The sequence below is a fragment of the Ascaphus truei genome, chromosome 10 (assembly GCF_040206685.1).
Source record: "Ascaphus truei isolate aAscTru1 chromosome 10, aAscTru1.hap1, whole genome shotgun sequence".
Lineage (NCBI taxonomy): Eukaryota > Metazoa > Chordata > Amphibia > Anura > Ascaphidae > Ascaphus > Ascaphus truei.
Genome location: NC_134492.1, coordinates 34,734,882 through 34,752,381, shown reverse-complemented (window position 1 = coordinate 34,752,381; position 17,500 = coordinate 34,734,882). Strand labels below are relative to the sequence as shown.

Here is a 17,500-nt window from a genome sequence, read left to right as displayed (position 1 = left end):
AAGAGGGGGCTCACGTGAGCGTCCGCAGGCGTGCTCAGGCTTTGGAGTTTTCAGCCGAGCGCCAAGCTGTTTTTCAGCGCGCTGTCGGCTGAAAACATCCAATCAGCCTTAAGCAGCGTCAACGTCATGGCGCCGTGACGTCGGCACCGTGACATTGACGTCAGTGCGTTGCGGGCGATTGGCCCAGCGACGTCACTGCCCCGCCTCCAACCACCTCCCCCTGCGCACGCTGGCTCGCCTGCAAGTCCGTGCAATCACGCTGACTGAAGCAGGCGAGCCTCAGCGTTAGCGCGCATCCGCTCTCCCCACCACTCTATGGCCCGGGCCTAAGGGTCATTTAGTTAAACCCTTTGGCCAAAGCGTTATAAGATAGCAGCCAACGTCACCACATGACCAATTTGCAGGTCCTAACACTACCTGGTAAAATCCTCATTTACCTCTGCGGGAGGGAGAATGGCCACAGTGGGGTTCTTGATCTTGCTGGGATTGTGTGTTTATATATGCTATATTTTTGTACACAATTATTATTAAAAAAAAATGTTAAACTGTTTTGGTGGCCGAGACACAAGGAGATAAAGGGACTGCACAAGGATGACAGGCACTGGCATTAAAACTGGGTTCACCCACAATCAAAGGCAGTGATATTATTCGGAGTCTTCTAGGCAGTACTGAAAAGTAGGAAAACAAAAAAGGAATGGAATGTAAATGCAGGAAAATATGACCCTATAACTAGGGGCAAATTAGATGCCATTTTGAAAAAAGTTTATAGAACATGTCTTTAAAAAAAAATCTAAATATGTTTTTCCCTAATGTTGTCCCTTACCATATTGTAACATCAATTTAATTAGTGCCTTTACCTAAATGCAAAATATTAGCAAAATTGATACATTTGGTGATTTTTGGATATTAGGGAACATGGAAAAAGATAAAAGGATAACATGGAATAAAAAAATAAAAAAAAAAACCCAAGTCAAAACCAGACATGACTTTACAATTCTCTGAACAGTAGTGCCACATCGGGGGCATTCTCTCTCCTCCACCCCCCCCCCCCCCCCCCCCCCCACAAACTGGGCATGGCTTCGTAAGGGTCAGAGCAATTGGGCCGACATGAAAACCTTTGCAAGCAGAGGCAAGATATTTCTTTGTAGGTGGCCTCTGGCTGTAAGGGGATTAATAAGCCTCCTACACACAGCCCCGAGAGTCCATTGCAAACAACATTGTGGTCCATATTTACTAGGCAATGCTATTTCACGGGACACCATGGAGCCCCTTCACTTGAATGCCCAGCAAGGTATCCCCTCTGGTGCCAGAAGGTGGCTTATGGCATTACCGCTTTGTAAATAAGGGACCAGATACTTGGTGCTGGTACTGATGGGGTTAAAATATGTTCCCAAGGTCAGACCAAGATGACCATGAACTCAAATGATCTGGGCTCTGCTGCTGTGGCACTCTCTCCTATCCATGGGTCCTCCCTCCCTGAGCAGATGTCACTCATCATGCGCCTGGGAGAGAAGGGAGGAACTCCCCCATCCATTAACAGAATTATATTTGGGGCCTGAAGAACAGTGAAAGAATGGGGAGGGCGACCAGTGGAGGATAGAAATATGTGCAACACCAATGTGAACAAGAGGAGAGACCGTGCTAATAATATTCACGGACATAGAAAGCCTGACTCTCTAGGAGCTGTCCAGAAGGAAGTACTGAAATACACATTGCAATATATTAACAGAATTAACCTCTTAAATGCCAGAAAGAGTTGAATGGCAGATTTCCTGGATGCGACCTCTGATTAGAATATTAATTGAACAGTATGTTTTATGAAGAATTGATTTTTGAGCCATTGGTTCCCTCCTCCCCACACTGCATTCAGCACACAGAAGCTCAAATCGGATTGTGTCCCTAGCTCTTAATAGAGTTGATTAGCAGCCGCTCCGTTATCCCTATGTATCCACAGCAGGGCAGGGGCAGGATTACCCGGGATAACTCGCTCCATAATACCCTCCAATTGGTTACATGAGGATTTAACAGATGGGCTGCTCTGTGTGTGCAAACATCAGCTCCCCCTGCACCCAGATTACCAAAGACAGAGGGCAGAGATATGACTAGTACAGACAGCTGGTACAGGGACATAAGGGACACAGCCACAGCTAGTGCAGATTGCTGCAGTGTAAAAAATAAAAAGGGACATACTTTGGAGACCGCTACAAAGTGACGTAGGGGGATACTTGCATATGACTGTTATAGAAACTGTTGGTACTATAAACACATACAGGGCCAGTACCCTCTTCCATAAATGGAGACCTATGAGCATTGAGATATTTAACATTAGGGGTTTATTCCACATTTGCAGAAGAAGCCAACTGGACCATTGTTGGACGAAATGGGGAATTTCTGCCAACAGCAGCCTGATTGTTTGCTTCAGCGAAGAAAGAATAAGCCATAGGCAGGGGTGGCCAACTCCAGACTTCAAGTATGTCCAACAGGTTAGATGTTAAGGATATCCCTGCTTCAGCACAGATGGCTCAACTGATTGAGCCACCTGTGCTGAAGTATATCCTTAAAACCTGACCTGTTGGTGGCCCTTGAGTACTGGAGTTGGCCACTTCTGGCCAAAGGGTTTACGTTGCAATATTCTGCAGATGGCTGGAACCGTTTTCAATCCCCAACACCAAGCAATTCACGTCACGCTCACCACGTCACGCTCACCACGTCACGCTCACCACGTCACGCTCACCACGTCACGCTCACCACGTCACGCTCACCACTCTTTTTTATTTGACAGATTGTTTTTTTTAGTGTTCATACAGCATACAACTATTAAAAATAGCTTTGCATGCGTGTTCCATTGTTTAAAAGGATCGAGCTCTGCTGCACTTAAAACTTTTGTTCCAAAGAGTCCAGCAACGCACTGTGAATGCTTAAAGAGACAATTCCACGTAACAGAAAGAAAATAACTCATCAATATAATTCAATGACCTTCAAATTAAACATTTTACTTATTGTTTACTTGTTGAATTTATTCTCATCAGAATAATTATCCTCTCAATTGTTTACCTGCGGGGCCATGACAAGTGAAGAAGATGAATGAGAGGCAAATCGACAAATTGTCTTTAGATATAGCAAATAAAAATACCACTTGTGAGCACATTAATCACAAACCTGCCTCCCCCCATTCTCTCTCAGGCTGCGGCAACGCTGCCGCTGAGCGCGCTCATGCTTGAGAGCAGTGACGTCACCAATTCTCCAAGCATAAGCGCCGGGTGTCCTGCAAATTTTGCAAGAGGGGGGGGGGGGGGACAGGGGTGGGGGAAGGGAGCATGTCATTGGGTGGATCGGGGCTATTTGTGTGTATGTGCCTGTGCGTGTGTGCTGCTGAGTGCGCTTCAAAATCTATTTTATCTGTCTCCCCAAGCGCTGAGCTTGGGAGAGCGTACGTGCTCGAGCGAGCACCGCGTGATCGTGGCCGTGCAGATTTACATTTACATTCACTGAATTAACAACGCGCCAAGCACGCTCAGCAGCACCGTGGATGCAGCCTTAGCATAAAGTGCAGCCAGGGATTCTGGGTAATGACATGCAAACTAGCACTAACAGTGCGTCACTATTTGCTTCTTGTCTATTTTAAACATGGATCCATACAGAAATAAGAAGTCACAAATATTGTCACCACGAAAAGCAAAGATGGTAAAAGCATCCAAAGAAATTTCCAGAAAAACGTTCATATATTAAAAAAAAAACGATTTTAAATTATTTGTTTAATTTTATTTTTTTAAGGCATCAATTAAATCAGAAATATAACTACAATTAGATCACTTGGGTCCAAGGTGAGATTGCCCGTTGAAGCACAGAACGGCTATGGTCCGATGGTACTTCAACCACCCATGAATAAAGGCACAGTTCTCTCTCTGACACACCCAGAACTAAGTCTGTCACACCAAAGGGTATACTGGGAATGCTCAAGTCAAACCTGTGGACACGCACGCCGGGACTGGCGGCAGCGTGACCCGGCGCTCAAATACAGGTACATGAAAAGCAGACACATGCTGGAGAGGAAATAAAGCACAACACACAGGCTGATGTCCAAGCGAGAAAATCCAACTTCAAGCATCTTCACCCAGTGCCCCTTCCACTTGGCGTCTCCACTCTCCACCACCACCCCGAACATGTACTTTTGGTCCACCTGCCTTTTCAGCAGCCTCTGCTTAACCACAATGTAGTCAAATTCAGAGTCAGGGGGCTCCAGCAGGGTATCAGGGGGAGGGACACGGTTGTCCTGCAGCAGGCTGGGGTCCTGCAGAGATTTGCTCCGATACAAATGGGGCACAATGGAGTCCAAGTCCACAATTTCACTTTCATCTTCCTTCTCACCTTGCAGCTGGACCATAGGTTTCATCTTTATGATGCTGGGCCTCTGGTGTGGATTGGCTTCCCTGGGTCGTGAATCTGTCTCTCTCCTCTCTCCATCTTCTCTGTCCGCCTTGGCCTTTGCGCTCTTTCCCTCATCTTTGTCCCAAGCCTTTTCCTCTTTCTCGTCTACGGTGTCTCTTCTCTTTCTTTTCCCCCCGGTGCTCCCTGCCTTATTCTGCTTTTCCAGAAGCAAATCCTCATCTTCCAGATAGTCTCCTGCTATGTTCTCCCTGGAGAAATGAGCCTTGAGGAAATGCAGCACGTTTTGGAGGTCCCAGGACAGCTCTTGACCAGCCCCTCCTTCTTGACACAAGGGGCAAAGCTCCGATGAGGGCCACTGACGCTTCGGGAACTCTGGATCATCACTCTCCGCTCCTAACGAAAAGAAAGACATGGGTGAGCAGTGACACATGGCAAAATATACGTGCAATAACCACCATATATTTCATGGATGCATGAAAGAACATTTTTCCAGGTTGTGATAGCTTCAAAGGCGCTGCCATGAAGATTCATCAGACATTTTATTGCAGTTAAAAAGTTTGAACTACTGTGTTTTTTTTTTTTAAACATGGGATTGAAGCAGGGGGGGTCTCCGCACCTGAACCCCATCAATTGCAGCTCTTGTGACCCCTTGGTTCCCAAGATACTTACTGCCAATGGGGGTGCCAGTTTGTCAGCAAAGTTTAAAGCTCACGCGTCACGCGGGCCAATAGGAAGCCGAACCTGATGACGTCACTGCTTCCTATTGGTCAGCAGGGCGCGAGAGCTTTGAAACTCCGCCATTACGTGAAACCTGCTACCCGAGTGGCTACCGCCACCCCCTACAGAGGTATCTCCGGAAGCAGGGGGTCCCCGAAAATTAATGTGGTTCAGCTCTGGAGACCCCTCGCTTCAATCCTATGTTAACACACACATAAAAACAAAACAAAAAAACAAAAAAAAAAAAAAGAATCACCACATTGGATTGCCTCTAAGTTGTAGTATTTGTATTGGTTATTAAGAAAACTACAGCTCAACCCCGTTATAGCGCGATCCGCTACAACGTGAATCCGCTTATAACGCGGTCTGAGCGTGGCTCCCGAGATTTGAAAACCTCAATTTTGTTTATTTATAGGGTCTGTCTTGTCAAAGAGGAGAGAGAGATCTAGATGCCGGTAAATCCTCGTGCGACGAAATTGTAACGCGATCCCGGTTATAACGTGGTCTCATTCTGTGGCCTCCAAGGACTGCGTTATAATGGGGATCAGCTGTAATGTGCAGGGTGAGAATTTTTTGTTAGACCCGCCAGAGAGTTCCATGTGAATATACTTTGTAAAGGAGCTTTCTAAACCACACAACACTCAACAAGTGATTTATGTTTTTATAGATGCGATTCCAAGAGCTTGGGGGGGGGGAGGGGTGGGGGGTGTCAGGAAGTTTCAAAATATATGGAGGAACTTTTGACACAGTTCATGCAATAGGTAACACAATCTGCATAGAGGCTTGTGTTACCCAGGAACACATCACAAGAACAGCACCAGGCGAGAGAGATGGAAGCAGGAAACCTATACTTCACCCAGGCTGTGCTGAAAAGCGGTGTAATAACGTTGGGAGGGAGTTAGGCATAACGTTGGGAGGGAGTTAGTAAACAGGGACACACTGTGCTAATTTGCCTGTCATTACCCGGAATCCCTGGCTGCACTGGAAGCAATGGTATGCTAAGAGATAATGGGGAAAGAAAGGGTTGCACAGCTGTTTGAGACATGTCAACATGTTCACTAGTGGTATTTTTTATTTGCTCTACTTCACCCAGGAACCTTCAACATATTGGAGGGGTCTTGCATAGTACGACGATTTCATGACTATTGATATCATTACAAGTGCAACAGAATCTTCTTCAATTCGTTATTTCTGGGTATACAAAACAAACTCACGGCTCCAGCAGGGAATAAAGAAAAATAAGCAATGCTCTGCGGGTTTATAGCATGGATGGGGTGCTTGGAGCATGTTGTAACTGGGGTGATGTTCTGCGCTTCTCTAGCAGTGAACCGGTTTCAATGAGCTGCGCGATGCTCACCTGCCAGGCGCTTATTCACCCGGTTATGCCGGTCCCACAGCCACGTGATGGCCTGGTCCAGGGAGCGGACGGTGAACAGCGACTCCACCGCCATGCTCTGAAAGTGCTGCGCGCACTCCCTGCAGCCGAAGAAATACTTCACGTAGCCACTCATCGCCAGCAGCACCTCCCGGGGGGCTGAAATGGAGACACGATTGGGGGGGGGGGGGGGCAGAGGTTAGCAACACAATACTCAATTGAGCAGGAGTCTCTGACAGCACTTTTTTGGAGCTAGGACACGGTTACGTAGTTACACAGTTACATAGTAGATGAGGTCGAAAAAAAGAGAATTGAGACATGCGTCCATTAAGTTCAACCTATTCTAATTATAGATCAAATGTGTGTGGTACACACGAGGTCACAGTCCCAGCAGCACTCCTTCTGACACAAAAATACTGTATATGGTGTGGTGGGTTTGGGTTCTGAGCTTACGGGTGTTATAGATTTCAATCGATAAACAATTAAGACAGTTCTCCTTCCATTGGAGAGGCCAGCAGCCCGTGTGCAGGCAGTGTTAGGACTTGTGAAGGAGGGGGTAACTTGGCGTGGTTCGCAAGCTTAAAATGCTTTGGCCAAAATGTTTTAACTAAATGAGCCTCACTTATGCGAAGAAAAAATAATTAAGAATTAAATAATTTGTCAGATTGGGTGTAGAACTGAGGCTTTTTAGCTTTTGTTATACTCCATACCAGGAGTGGCCAACTCCAGTCCTCAAGGTCAGGTTTTAAGGATATCCCTGCTTCAGCACAGGTGGCTCAGTCAAAAAAATTTGACTATTTAATTTAATTTAACACCTCTCATGCCAAATGGGCCAGAATCTGCAGGCCCCTCTGGAGGCGTTACGAGGTCTTGAAATGTCCTGGCACAGTACCACTACTTTTTGTAAGGCACGCTCAACCTCTGAATGACCAGAATCACAATGGAAACTGAGCATTACCACGCGAAGGGAACAAAGAGTAAATAAGACAAATAACTAATGATATATTAAAATAATAATAATGATGAATAACAATAATAATCATTATTATTGTTTAATATAATAATGATGTATAACAATAATAATATTATATTAAACAATAATAATGAGGTATAACAATAATAATATTATAATAATAATAATGAGATGTATATATATATATATATATATATATATATATATATATATATATATATATATATATATATATATATATATATATATATATACACACACACACACACACACACACACACACACACACATACATATACACACATATTTATTTATTTATAAAATATTTTACCAGGAAGTAATACATTGAGAGTTACCTCTCGTTTTCAAGTATGTCCTGGGCACAGAGTAAAACAAATAATACATGGTTACAAGTACAGTTACATAAATGAACAAGGTATACATTATATACAGAAACATTGCGTGCACAGTTAAAGAAAATATATATTATGAGCGTATGAAACAGTTACAGACCAGGTTAAAATGTGAGACAGCCTTAGATTTGAAAGAACTTAAGCTGGTGGTGGATATGAGAGTCTCTGGTAGGTTGTTCCAGTTTTGGGGTGCACGGAAGGAGAAGGAGGAACGTCCGGATACTTTGTTGAGCCTTGGGACCATGAATAGTCTTTTGGAGTCTGATCTCAGGTGATAGGTGCTGTATGTGGTAGGGGTGAGGAGCTTGTTCAGGTAGCTGGGTAGCTTGCCCAGAAAGTATTTGAGGGTGAGACAGGAAAGGTGAACTTTGCGCCTAGACTCTAGTGATGACCAATCTAGTTCTTTGAGCATTTCGCAGTGGTGTGTGTTATAGTTGCATTGGAGAACAAAACGACAAATTGAATTGTAGAGGGTGTCAAGTTTGCTAAGGTGGGTTTGAGGAGCCGAGCCATATACTATGTCTCCATAGTCAATAATTGGCATTAGCATCTGCTGTGCAATACGCTTTCTGACCAGGAGACTTAGGGAGGATTTGTTCCTGTAAAGTACCCCTAGTTTGGCATAGGTCTTGGTTGTCAGGGTATCAATGTGCATCCCGAATGTTAAGTGGGTGTCAAACCATAAGCCCAGGTATTTAAAACTAGTGACAGGTGTTAGGGTGGTGTTAGCGTTGGTTCTAATCAGGAGCTCAGTCACTGTAATCTTTACAAATTTAGTCTTGGTCCCAAATACCATTGTTACAGTCTTGTCAGTGTTTAAAAACAGTTTGTTTTTGGAAATCCAGTTTTCGAGTCTCAAAAAGTCAGACTGAAGTATGTGTTGAAGGTCAGAGAGGCTATGGCTGTGTGCATATAGGATTGTGTCATCTGCATACATGTGTATTGAGGCTTCCTTACAAGCTGTGGGAAGATCATTAATGAACACTGAGAAGAGTAGTGGCCCCAGAACAGAGCCTTGCGGGACACCACAGGTGATATCCAGGGGGTTGGAGTTAGAGCCTGAGATGGACACATGTTGGGATCTTCCTGATAGGTAGGACTGAAACCAGTTTAAAGCCTGTTTCCCTATTCCAGAGCTCTGGAGTTTGTTAAGCAGGCTAACATGATCAACTGTGTCAAAAGCCTTTGCAAAATCTAGGAATACTGCACCAGTGAGTTGACCCTGTTCCATTCCACACTGGATTTCATTGCAAACTTTTAGCAGGGTAGTTACGGTGGAGTGTTTGGGACGAAACCCAGACTGGAATTGGCTAGGGAAATTTGTCTTGGTGTAGAAATCGCTTAATTGGGAGTGGACACATTTTTCCATGACTTTGGATAGAATTGGGAGAAGTGAGATTGGCCTGTAGTTTGAGACAGTGTTTTTGTACCCACTTTTGAAGATTGGGACAACTCTGGCAGTTTTCCAGGTCTTACGGATATGGCCTGCAGACAGGATAGAGTTGACTATGGACGCAATTGGTTTGGCAATGGCTGGGGCACCAAGTCGTAGGAACCTAGATTGTAGTAAGTCGGGTCCACATTGGCTACTTAGTTTTAGTTTGAGGAGCGCTTGTGTAATCTCCTCTTCAAATACTGGGCTAAATTGAAAATTGTGGGCAGTGTTGGGAGGGGGTGGGACTGTAGGGATACTCCCAGGATGAGATTCATGTTTGGGGTTTGTGCTGCGTTTCGCTAATAAGTTCGTGGCACACCCCACAAAGTAATCATTGAATGCATTTGCAATGTCAGTGGGGTTTGTCGGAGTAATATCCCCCTTAGTGATATTACTTGGTTGTTGATGGTTAGGAGGCTGGAATATATTGTTGATAACCTTCCAGAAGTTAGCTGTGTTTGATGTATTTTGGTGGAGATTGTCAGCGTAATATTGTGCTTTTGCATGCCTTGTTTGCCTTGTGCACATGTTCCGCATGCATCTGTAGTGATTGAGATCCTTGGTAGTGCCAGTTACTTTGTAGCTTTTCCACAAGGCATCCCTGAACTGGTAGAGTGCTATAAGGTCAGGTGTAACCCATGGAAGGTGGGCCCCCCGTACCCTTATTTTGCGTAGTGGAGCATGGGTATCGCAGAGTTTTAAGAACTCGGATTGGAAATAGTCGAGCGCAGAATCGGGGTCGGGAATTAAATCGATTCTGTGCCATGGGCAGTTGGTAAGGTCATCCAGAAACTGTTGTGGGTTAAAGTTTTTAAATGTTCTAGTGAGGAGAACTTTAGGGCTTGAATGGGGCGGTTTAATTTTCCTTACACAGTACACTATTGCATGGTCACTGAAAATATCAGGAAGGATGCTAGAGGATTGGATTCTGCTGGGGTTTGAGGAGAGAATCCAGTTTAGCAAGGAATGGTTATGCGATTTCAGGTTTATCCGTGTGGGTTGGGAAATGAGTTGCGATAGGTTAAGTGATTTGAGTTGTATCTGGATTTTGCGGTTTTTAGGGTCAAGCCAATTGAAGTTGAAATCCCCAAGAACTAGCAGCTCACTCTTCTCATTCAGAGAGGTAATGGAGCCAAGAAATTGGGTGATATCAGTCAAGGATTGTAGAGGGGCTTTAGGGGGGCGGTAGATGCCAGCAAGCAAGATGGGCTTAGAAAAGGGGAGGCAGATTTTGCCAACTAGAGTTTCAAAAGAGGGTGGACTTGGTGGGCAATTTAACAGTGTAAATTGTAAGATGTCTGCAATATAAAATAACACCCCTCCTCCTCTCTTTGACCTATCTCTCCTAAAAATGGAGTATCCCTGAATGGCGATATTTGCATCAGGGGCTTTAGGGGATAGCCATGTTTCTGTAAGAATGATGGCTTTGGGTTTATGCATAAGGCACCATGCCCTTAGTTCGTCCAGTTTGGGCAGCAGGCTCCGGATGTTTATATGGGCGACAGATAGCCCTTTTTGGAATTTAAAGGTGGAATTCTCAGGGGCATGGGACAGAGCTGAAATGGGAGGACCTGGGTTAGGTTCAATATCACCTGCTAAAGAGCGTAATAGTATGAGTAGAAATTTGGGTAGTTGTTTGCAAGTTGTAGATTTGTGATGTTTGCCATTTGAGTGAGCAGTGGTTGGTGTGCTGGTTTTTAGAGTTCTCCACCAACATTCAGTAGATAGTGAAAGGCTTTTGAGTAGTCCAGGGTGTATGGTGATGTTGGGTGTGGGCCAGGATGGAGGAGTTTGTAGTGGATAGAGGGAGTAACATCTCCATGAGACCAGGAGAAAGAAAAAAAATTAAAATACATAGCAGGTTCATGATGCCAGAGGTAGGCAGTGCTGCAAGGAGCTGTTGTGAGCAGAGTGAGTGCGAGCAGACTAACAGCAGGTGTGTGCCTGTTCCTTGTCAAATGTTTAGCTGTATTGCAATGCTAGAGTCAGTTCAGGGTTTCAGTGTATTGTGCAGTCAGTTTTGGGAGAGACTGCAGTGAATAAGTTGTAAAGGGGTGGGGGGTTGAAATATGCAGGTTAGCATATACATATACACACACACAAACATATACACACACATATACATACAATATAATAATAATACACACACAAAATAATAACATATATATAAATAATAACATATATATAAATAATAACATATATATATATATATATATATATATATATATATATATATATATTAATATACACATACACTATATACATTTTTACATAGGTTACACAGTCTGACAGAGTCGCAAGCACCAATCTTGCTGCCGACTGTCCATTACTGATGTGTAAGGAAGTTGCAAAGAGGAGGGACGGAAGACTGCAAACCAACACGGATACCCCCTTCCCGTGATGAAAGGATACATGTTAAAAACCGTACCACAGAAAAAGTTCACCACACCCTACATCTGCTGCAGTAAGTGATCTCCAAAGACTACACTGTTGTTTGGATATGGCAAGCACATCTCCAACAGTGTATTGGTTTATAATATTGCATGGGAGGGCTCTCTCACTGTCAGATGGAGCTGCAATGCATTGACTGGCAAACCCTCTGGTGGTGAAGGGGGTTATAGCTTTCATTGGGCAACACATTTAGCAGGTCCTGGCTGCACTCACCCGATCTCCGAAGTCCCTCACGTTCCAGCTCAGCTGCCTGGACGGTCAGTAGGTGGAAGAGAGTCCAGAGGGAACAGGGGTAGCCCCGGAATTGAGGCTTGGAGCCCTGACACCAAACCCAGTTCACGTCAGGAGCCAGCACTGCCCGCGGAGTCTGCCACACACAGATAGGGGGAGACATCCAAATTACTGCTTATTGGCGTTTACAAATGGGAATAAACTGTAAAAGGTCCAAGTCAGGACAACAGAAAGCAGGGGGTACGTAGCTGGAAGCCACATGGCGCCGGTTTTTAAATGGATGGAAAACTCCAAGTCATTTCTGTATGACTTGGACACCAAGCAATGGGATTGTAAGTTCTTGGAGCAAGGAGGACTCACTGTGATTTGAAGTTACAAACATTTCTATACAATAAAAGTTTATTACTACTACCTAATAATATATATATGTTCCGTGTGTGTGTGTGTGTGTGTGTGTGTGTGTGTGTCATATATATATATATATATAATCAGTGCTCGACAAACCCGGTCGCCAGCTCGCCAGCTGCGATCGGATATTGGCTCGTGGCCAGTAACTTTTCCCCTGCTCTGCAAAAAAAAAAAAAAGCCCTGCTCGAAAAAAATAATAATCCCTTTATCTGATAGTTGATTGGCTGTGACGCGGGATGGAGTTTACCAGGACTTCAAACCGCCCTTCCTTCTCTGCACGGGTAAAGTAATGATGGGGGGGGGGGGGAGGGGGTGTGCGCGTGTGTCTGCTACTGCTGCTGCTGATCCGGTCATGGAGGATTTTGAACAGATGCTCGAGGTGGGGGGAATTTAATGCACTTTAAAATATTTATATATACACTGATACATCCTGCCCCCGGTCCCTGGCGCTCCCGCTGTCCGCGCGGGTCGGGAGATACCCCCCACCTCCAGCACTCTCCCGCTGTGTGCGCGTTTATCACTTGTGTTTATCACTTTAATTATTTTCTCTTTCATGCTGTATTGAGGCAGCTTCTCTCGAAGTCTCTGCATTTCAAGATATCGATAATCTGTTCTTTTTTTGCGCAGATCTTCTCTGAGTTGTTGAGCCAAATCAGTGTCTGCCTCATTTCTTCCGCGTGCACTCTCCCGCTGTGCGCGCGGGTCGGGAGATACCCCCCCACCTCCGGCACTCTCCCGCTGTGCGCGCGGGTCGGGAGATACCCCCCCCACCTCCGGCACTCTCCCGCTGTGCGCGCGGGTCGGGAGATACCCCCCCCACCTCCGGCACTCTCCCGCTGTGCGCGCGGGTCGGGAGATACCCCCCCCACCTCCGGCACTCTCCCGCTGTGCGCGCGGGTCGGGAGATACCCCCCCCACCTCCGGCACTCTCCCGCTGTGCGCGCGGGTCGGGAGATACCCCCCCCACCTCCGGCACTCTCCCGCTGTGCGCGCGGGTCGGGAGATACCCCCCCCCACCTCCGGCACTCTCCCGCTGTGCGCGCGGGTCGGGAGATACCCCCCCCCCCACCTCCGGCACTCTCCCGCTGTGCGCGCGGGTCGGGAGATACCCCCCCCCACCTCCGGCACTCTCCTGCTGTGCGCGCGGGTCGGGAGATACCCCCCCCCCACCTCCGGCACTCTCCCGCTGTGCGCGCGGGTCGGGAGATACCCCCCCCCCACCTCCGGCACTCTCCCGCTGTGCGCGCGGGTCGGGAGATACCCCCCCACCTCCGGCACTCTCCCGCTGTGCGCGCGGGTCGGGAGATACCCCCCCCACCTCCGGCACTCTCCCGCTGTGCGTGCGGGTCGGGAGATACCCCCCCCCACCTCCGGCACTCTCCCGCTGTGCGCGCGGGTCGGGAGATACCCCCCCCACCTCCGGCACTCTCCCGCTGTGCGCGCGGGTCGGGAGATACCCCCCCCCCACCTCCGCCACTCTCCCGCTGTGCGCGCGGGTCGGGAGACACACCCCCCCCCCGGTGCTCTCCCGCTGTCCTCGCGGGGCGGGAGATAGTAGCCGAGTGTTTCTCCCCCCCCCCTCTCTCCCCTCCAGCGCTCCTGAGATACTGTGAGGTACTGAGAGAGTGTGTGTGTATGTGTATGTGAGAGAGAGATTGAGAGAGAGAGTGTGTGTGTATATATATGGGGGAGAGATTGAGTGTGTGTATGTGTATGGGGGAGAGCGACTGAGACTGTGTGTGTGTGTGTGTGTGTGTTTGAGAGTGTGTGTGTGTATGTATGGGGGAGAGAGAGAACGTGTGTGTGCAGGACACCAGAGGTAACCCACCCAGTCACCCACCCCCCACCCAGTCAGTCATCCCACCCCCCACCCAGTCAGTCATCCCACCCAGTCACCCATCCCACCCCCCACCCAGTCAGTCATCCCATCTCCCACCCAGTCACCCAGTCAGTAATCCCACCCAGTCACCCAGTCACCCAGTCAGTAATCCCATCTCCCACCCAGTCACCCAGTCAGTAATCCCACCCTCCACCCAGTCACCCAGTCAGTAATCCCACCCTCCACCCAGTCACCCAGTCAGTAATCCCACCCTCCACCCAGTCACCCAGTCAGTAATCCCACCCTCCACCCAGTCACCCAGTCACCCAGTCAGTAATCCCACCCAGTCACCCAATCACCCAATCAGTAATCCCACCCCCCTCCCAGTCACCCAATCAGTAATCCCACCCCCCTCCCAGTCACCCAATCAGTAATCCCACCCCCCTCCCAGTCACCCAATCAGTAATCCCACCCCCCTCCCAGTCACCCAATCAGTAATCCCACCCCCCTCCCAGTCACCCAATCAGTAATCCCACCCCCTCCCAGTCACCCAATCAGTAATCCCACCCCCTCCCAGTCACCCAATCAGTAATCCCACCCCCCACCCAGTCAGTAATAAAGTCACCCAGTAAGTAATCCCACCACCACCCAGTCACCCAGTCAGTAATCCCACCACCACCCAGTCACCCAGTCAGTAATCCCACCCAGTCACCAGTCAGTAATCCCACCCAGTCACCCAGTCAGTAATTCCATCCCCACCCAGTCAGTAATCCCACCCAGTCAGTAATCCCACCCCCCACACAGTCACCCAGTCAGTAATCCCACCCCCACCCAGTCAGTAATCCCACCCCCACCCAGTAATCCCACCCACCCAGTCACCCAGTCAGTAATCCCACCCAGTCACCCAGTCAGTAATCCCACCCAGTCAGTAATCCCCACCAAATCAGATAACACCCCCCCACCCAATCCCCCAGACAGTCATCCCCGCGTCAGTCGGTCATTGAGGGACTGCGGATCAGGTAAGATCCCAGTCGGGATTGCTGCTTTAGATATTGTGAAGAGGGGGCGTCCAGACACTGGTTAATGGGTGCAGGAAAATAGTCACACACACACGTAACAAGGACTAATTGTAGTAAAGTATAAATGTAATACAATAAATAAACTTATGTCAAAAAAGAATGTGTTTTACTAGGAATTTACTTAAAAAAAATTTAAGCGGGGCTGGGGGCGGAGCTAGGGGAGGGGCTGGGGGCGGGGCCTGAGAGGGGCTGGGGGCGGGGCTAGGTGGCGAGTAGATTTTTTGGTTTGGCGAGTAGATTTTGGGTGATTTGTCAAGCACTGTATATAATACATATATATATATATATACACACACACACACATATATATATACACACACACACACACATTAATTAACCAACGCTTAGAGGACTTACCAAATCATATTCTGATATTATTTCACATACTTGCACCCTGAAGCCAACAAACCATTAGTGGCAGAGCCACAAAATTTATTCTCTCTCACTCGGAAGTGTTGAGATCCTCACGTTTTTTAAACATCACTCCCAACGGAGACCATCAGATATAGCCGGTGGCTCATGGTCACAAAAAAGAAGTGGTGGTGGGTAAGGTATCATAGATGTTTTGTTTTTCTTACCTGGTTTCTGTTATTTAAAACATCCTGAAAATCCTTGTACAAGACTTTCCTCCCCTGAGAGCGGAGCCAGGAGCTGAGAGTGTACAGCAGAGTGCGCAGGTAAGGGCGGGCAGGGAAGTACTGTTAGAGAGAGTGCAGAAGGCTGACAGATCCCGCAACATCAAAACATACTAACCCAATGATATATACAGTGATACAATTACACTGCTGCACGTTATTAACACCCAGGACCTCATGTCACCCAGGGTTGCTTCAGACTAACCTTAAGTGTGTCCTCTAAGACAACATATGATGATGCGAGTGTAATGTATTAACCCATTCCCTGTAATGTGTTCCTGGCCAGATCTGTCATGCTGAAATGTATTAAACACCAAAAATAAAAGGCAAGCTGTAATCCACAGTTATATTTATGAAGTAATTAAGATAACACTGTGATAAGTCTAAAAAAAAAACAAAACACGAAATTATAATTAGATATGCAATTTCAGTTTCTAACTAATATTATAGGAACAGAACTACTATGAAATTAGTGCATTAGCAATTGGTTCAAATAAAGGCAGGGTTGAGGAACTCTGCTTGCCTTGTTGCAGGCTACTACAATACAGAAAATATTTCGTAAGCGCTCCCTCCAGTGGCCAATATATAGAACTGCATAAGTACAACATGATCCTCCACCAGAGATTCAACCACCCGAGAAACCTTAAATAAACAATATCTATCACTGATCCACCCAGAACCTCATTACTACAGCAAACACAACCATTTCAACCCCTTGCAATGAGTTGCAGGCCTCCTTGGCAGAGAAAGGGTTATATTAACTCAATAGGAGAAGCCCCAAATCTCCAAACCAATGCAGAATGTGCTGTAAAGAAAACCCACGATCCTGCCTGAAACAGATCAGTGTGTGTATGTGTGCATGCGTGCATGCGTGTATGCGTGCATGCGTGTGCACGGCAATGTAGTGGGCTTGCTTTACCAGAACGATTCTGGATTGGTTTGGAGGACTGTGACCTCTCCTGTTGATTTAATATAACTATCTCTACTAGAGAGGCCCACAGTGATCTATCTACCCAGGGCAGTTGGGGGGGGGGGGGAGGGTACTGATTTACATTTGTGTTGGGCCCCATACAAGCTGGTGAAGGGTCTGGCTCTACCACTCCACCTCTATCCTACACACACCCCATCCCTCTCCCCCTCTCCTTTTTCTGTGTCGTTACTGAACCCTACTCCTGCTCACCTTTCTCAGCACATTGATATAGTTGATGAGAGCCGTCAGCCGGTCCCCCTCCAGTGTTGTGTAACGGGCAACCTCCATCCGCAGAGAATCATGCAGAGCCGACTCCAGGTCAGCCATGTACACTTTGGAGCTACAATCACACAGTGTGTGCAGGGAAAACATAAGTCGCAGACTACACAGGACTCACGAGACACAGACTCAGAGGTACCCACACAGGCAGCAGCATTGGAACAACCACCCAGCACATTCAGGGCCTGAATGCTTCAGCTTTTGGGTCTAAAACACGAGACCCAGACTTTATAAACAATTTGTCATTTTTATCCTACACGAAACATGGTGTCAGAGGAGAGGTATCTCATATCCATGGGTTACAGGGAGCCCCTAGTACCAGCCCA

General features: G+C 47.0%; 1 protein-coding gene across 1 annotated transcript in view; it reads right to left on the bottom strand.

The window, feature by feature from the left end:
* Positions 1–3,740: 3,740 nt before the first annotated feature.
* The window catches only part of QSOX1 (quiescin sulfhydryl oxidase 1), a 26,797-nt gene continuing 13,037 nt past the window's right edge, over positions 3,741–17,500 (bottom strand). Inside the window, exons 6-10 of the mRNA XM_075615478.1 lie at positions 17,106–17,287; positions 15,869–15,988; positions 11,967–12,120; positions 6,464–6,640; positions 3,741–4,782 (exon numbers count right to left, since the gene is read on the bottom strand). Of these exons, the coding sequence (XP_075471593.1) occupies positions 3,962–4,782; positions 6,464–6,640; positions 11,967–12,120; positions 15,869–15,988; positions 17,106–17,287 (1,454 nt within the window). The 3' untranslated portion in view covers positions 3,741–3,961. The remainder of the gene's footprint in view (positions 4,783–6,463; positions 6,641–11,966; positions 12,121–15,868; positions 15,989–17,105; positions 17,288–17,500) is intronic.